General features: G+C 40.7%; 1 protein-coding gene across 1 annotated transcript in view; it reads right to left on the minus strand.

Moving 5' to 3' along the window:
* Positions 1–3,899, minus strand: part of hoxc1a (homeobox C1a) — a gene marked incomplete at both ends in the record, with an annotated part of 6,426 nt that extends 2,527 nt beyond the window's left edge. Inside the window, 1 exon segment of the mRNA XM_014018388.1 lies at positions 3,577–3,899. Within this exon segment, the coding sequence (XP_013873842.1) occupies positions 3,577–3,607 (31 nt within the window).
* Positions 3,900–5,219: the final 1,320 nt, after the last annotated feature.

The following is a 5,219-nucleotide window of genomic DNA, read 5'->3' on the forward strand; positions in this document are numbered from 1 at the left end:
ATATATAACTAAATACTACCATTTAATTAGTTCTGTTTTCACACTGTGACAACTTAAAGCTCATTTTTACTTCTATGTATTCAGTCATCTATCTGTCCTTTTTTTACCCTCTGGGTCACAGGGAGATGGTGCCTGTYTCCAGCAGCCAGCAGTCTTTGTGTGAAAGACCGTGGACAGTAGGGACACATGGAGAAAAACAACCACTCACACTCACATCTAAGGGACAATTTAGAGTTACCAGTTAACCTAACATGCTTTTGGTCTGTGGGAAGAAACCGGAGTAACTGGAGAAAACCCACATGTGGACGGAGAGCGTGGTTCACTCAGACGTGATTCTGTGACTTTCTCTAACCACTGTACCACTGTTTTGCCCTTAATTGGATTCAATAATTGGCAATTTTTCAGGTTTGAGTTACTAAAATTAAATTAGGGTCATTTTACAGAAAAAGTACAATTATTCGCTCATATTTAAAGAATTACGCAACATAATATTTCTAAAATCAAAAACAAAGCTAGTTTACAAGTCAGATCAAAGAAGTTAATATGATAAACTTGTTTTAAGTCATCAAAACGCAAAAACTTCCAAAACGCTCAGCAAACTTAAATAATCCTACAAAACCACAGTTTTATCTCAGCTTGTTTGTGGAACTAAGCATCTCCGATTGCTTTTGGAATGCCTGAGTTATAATGATTCTGTTGGGGTTTTGCAGTGCTGCTTTATTAAATCAAACGTTTAATTGATACACATATTCAAACATTCAACAGTTATTAAAGCTGACTTGTAACAGCTGGCCCAGGGCCAGTTTGTTTTCACTCCTGAGCCATATTTCTGTCTGTGTAACAAAGATGTATTTCAAAGAAAAGTCAAGTTTAGCAAGAGCCTGTGGGGCACAAAACACAAGCTTTTCTGGGGTTATTAAACAGATTGATCAATCATCGCAGATTGTTATCTGGACACAAACACGGGAACACGTGTGTGTAGTCTAAAGCAATGCAAATGAAGTCGTAAAAAACAGCTAAACTTTAAATAGACGCCTTTTTTTCCATTTCTCATTTATTTCATGGTTTTATTACACCGTGGCAAGCTAGTGCTGCACTGAAACTAGTCCAGGAAATGTTTGGAGATTCACAACAACTTTTAGCATTAACAGTCCATTAACTGTGTTCATCCGAATCATTTATTATTTGCCTTTGGGTCTTTCTATGCCAATGACAGTTTAACAGTTTACAAATCCTCTCAAAACACTACATAATGACAAATGTCCCCCGTTTTTGTCCTCTGAGGTTTCTGGGTTACACATTAAAGTATCATCTGTGCTACTTATGTGCAATGAATGACAGGGACTGCAGCTATATCTTGATTTTTCATTGCTGACATTGTGGCTTGTCGTTTGCCTCTGAGAAAATGTGCTGCTGCTGCTGCTACATAATAGAGCCAGGTGTGGAGCTATTCCTTCAATTCATTGAGAGGAAGGTTAACAGGCCTCCAGCCACTTGGAGGGAAAAGCAAAGCAGATGGAAAGGTCAGTTATAAGATAAATGTCAACATCTGTGTCTTAAAAAATATTAATGTGAAGGTAACTAAAGGAGGGACCAAAACACAGAAGCTATGTGCGTAATTAAGAGCCTCAGCTTTTGGGAGTGCAAATCGCATGCACGCTCTGATTAATGGCAGCAAATATAATCGAATTGATGCCAGCCAGAGGGCATAAAAGAATCAAACTAAATATTTGAGGAATGACTTGCATGCTTAAAAATAGCCAGCCAGCGGAAAGAATAGAAGGACCTTCCGAGCTGAGGAGAGGGAAGAGGAGAAGGGATAGATCAATACACATTGCCTCAGTCATCTGGGCATCCAGCCCACAGTAATTCAGGTGCTGTCAAAGCATAATTGAAGAATGACGCACAGGGAGTATATACACTGAGCTGGGGGATCAGGTTACAGCAGGTCTGTGGAGGCCTTTCAGCTTGAAAGAATGCGCACATGGACTTTTGCTTTGTGCCAAAACCAATACAACCTCGAGAGGAAAGCGCACTTCCACTAATGATCCTTTTACAAGTTACACAGTGGCACAGCGGAGTTACCAATGATCTCCTTCAGAGATGCAGAAAGAGCTTAAAGAAACAAAGCAGTGAGGAAAAGCCTGTTTTTAAATGTGGACGTGAGTGTATAGGGATCAGATCAGCGGTTAATACCACTGATGGGTAAAGTGACTTTAAGATCAAACAAAGGTGTGGCTGCAACATATTTTCACTCTGGCAGCGTCAGGGTTTGAACCATCGATCAAACATTTTACATGTAGGAACTTGGTTTTCTTATTCGCTTTGACAAATCAATGATGTTTGTGTCACATTTTCAGCGATAAAAGCACTGGAGCTTTGAACGTGAATTCACATTTTCACTTTGTGCTCTAAATACAGCTTTGTTTATTATTTTTCTTAGAATGTGAATTTGAGGCACGCAAACAGCTTGTAACAGGAACAGTTTTATTTGGTAAATCCAATCTGTTCCTAGCAGTTTATTTGCTTTTCGGCATCTCGTGCAGAGGAGCTTTTAACCCCAAAACAGATTGTGATAACGCTACATCACTGAGCATTAGGGTCAGCAGCCCCCTCACAGAGACACAGAGCAACCACGGATACAACTCTTCCACCTAGCAAAGAAAAAAGTGCAGACATTTTTAATGAAGAGAAAGACAGATGAGATTCTGAACTCATATAAAATTGAAGTTTGATGGGCATTTTTCCAAATTAGCAGCAGATTTGAATTTCTTTTTTTTTAAGCCATGGGATTTGTATTCTTCTGCAGGCTCACTGCCCAGAACTCATCAGTCAGTGAAATGATGATCTGTGACAGCAATTATGTTAAAAAGGTGGACACATGTAAAGGTGCTTCAAACTGAAATCAATACACAAGGGCTTTCATTACAAACAGACAACTAATCAATACCCGGGGAGCAGTGCAGCTTACCAGAGTAAGTTTTACTCAACTTCCTGTGAGTCTGGACAGGCAGTGGTCTGTTGCATTATTCAAAGTCTGCTGGTTAGTAAGAGCAAAGGTGAATAATTGATCTCTCCTCCTGGCTTAGATGTACACTGAGGCTGCAGCAGGCCCTTCTCACAGAAACCTCACCCTCCCTTTCTGTAACAGTAGGTGGAGCAAAAAGGTCAAATAGCAGAACCGTTAAGGAAATACAGTAACTGACTTGAGGATATGCAAATGTGACAATGGTTGAACAGTTAAAGCTGCAAATCAGACGTTTTTTTTTTTTGTTTGATTTTTGAAGTGTTTTTTATATGTTTATTTTTATAAAGGTGTTTTTGTTTTGTTGCACAAAGCAGGTGAGTTAGGCTATTTTGTTCTCCTTTTATTTCCCCTCCCTCGAGTTGAAAACTTCACACAAACTTTGCCAGTCACGAGTAAGAGTTGTTAAAAGTTGCATTTGCACTAATCAGTTTTTTAATGCATGTGCTTGAAGATTTAATGGACTTCCTGAGTTCATTAAATTCTGTAAAAAAAAAATAAAATAGAAGAGGAGCAAGAAATGGTTTTTTTTTAAAAAAAAAAAGCCTTACCCGTCCGATGCTGACTCCTTTTCACTTTCATCCACTCAAAAGTTGTCTCCCTCCCATCAGCTCCCTTCCTGTTCCAGTTTTCCACAGAAAGGGGGGTTTTGGAGTCCTTGTTGGGAGAACTGTGGATTTTCTCTCCACGTGGCTCCAAACAGAGTTGCTGAAACTCCTTGCTTTCGTTGTTGTTGTTGTTTGAGTCTCCGCGTCCTGGAGAGCCGCGCGTCCTGCACCGCCAGGGGACGCGGGACGAGGCCGATGTGGAGAAGCCCCCGGGAGGCTCACGCGGCGTTGGAGTTGGAGGAGGAGGGAGAGGAGGAAGAGGAGGGCTGCACGGAGTCAGGAACGGTGGGTAAAATCCAGGGGCAGCGTCCACTTGCAGCGTGTGGGGACCACGGAGCTCGGGATGAGTCCCGCCTGCGTCCAGCAGGTCCAGGTTTCTGACCTCTTCTGCTCGGCAGGAGTCAGTGAGCAGAGGGCTGGTCCCCCCTTCGGCCGTTAACTCATGATAGGAAGTCATTATCACCTTCCCCCCCACCACCACCACCGCCGCCGCCGCCACCACCCTGCATAATCATTGGACGGGAGTGCACTTTATGCCCGGCCTCTCATGCGTCCTGCAACGCATGGTCAGGCGGCCGGACGACATTCCTCAGAGGACACGCAGTGGTCCCCTGATTGATGSAGATGACGTGCCCTCCTGGTCTCGGCCAATAGCTGGACATCTCTGTCATCAGGGAGGACACTTCTGACTGAGAGGAGCAAACTAAGGATAAATAAATAAATATCAAACTTTACWGAAACTATTGGACTCAGTGGGCCCTCTCACCTGTTCAGACAGGTAGGCCGTGACGTCATCAACAATTGTGTTTGGAACAAAGTTTTATTTTAAAGAAGGCTAATTTTTCAGGACAACAATAAAAACTTCCAAAAAAAGAAATTCTTTTCAGAACTAAATTAGCATAATACAGGCCTACACTGATGTTGTTAATGGATTATGTAAATGTTGCKGCAGCTTCATGAAAAAACCCGAGGCCACGTTTAGCAGAGGGCTCGGGTCATGTGAAAGGCACACTTAATGAGTTCAGAGGTCGAGTCCGGTGGTATTTAGAAGTTCAGTGGCAGCGGATTTGTAATTAGCCTGGATTTAAAATAAATAAAATATAAAGTAAAGCCTCCCTGCAACGTTTAGGTGCTACACAGTTTCTCCACTAAACGTTTAAACCAAGAGTCCATTAAAAATCTGTTTTATRTTTGTCAGTTTTATGTGCAGTCTGGAATGAATCAGTAATGTAGAAACAATAAAGTGTCTGAAATAAATGTCAGCAGCTCTACTATTTTTTTTTTACATCTAAAGCAAAATAAAAACACGAAGGAGCTTCACAGAGCAGCACAGGTCTGACCTACATTCACGTGGCTGTAAATAATTTCATATTAATACACTTAATAAGGTCCTGGTTGTGTTYATTTTTATAAACTTTTTTTACAATGTAGATTCAATTCAAAATTATGAAAAAATGGAGCAAAAACACAAATTATTTTAAACTTTATCAATCATTGATTGACTATTTTTTATTATAATATCATAAAAACTATGTTTGTTATATTTCTAAATTTTTAACAGTTCTCTTTTTTGTCTGTGTATTATC

The sequence above is a fragment of the Austrofundulus limnaeus genome, unplaced genomic scaffold (assembly GCF_001266775.1).
Source record: "Austrofundulus limnaeus strain Quisiro unplaced genomic scaffold, Austrofundulus_limnaeus-1.0 Scaffold3, whole genome shotgun sequence".
NCBI classification, from domain to species: domain Eukaryota; kingdom Metazoa; phylum Chordata; class Actinopteri; order Cyprinodontiformes; family Rivulidae; genus Austrofundulus; species Austrofundulus limnaeus.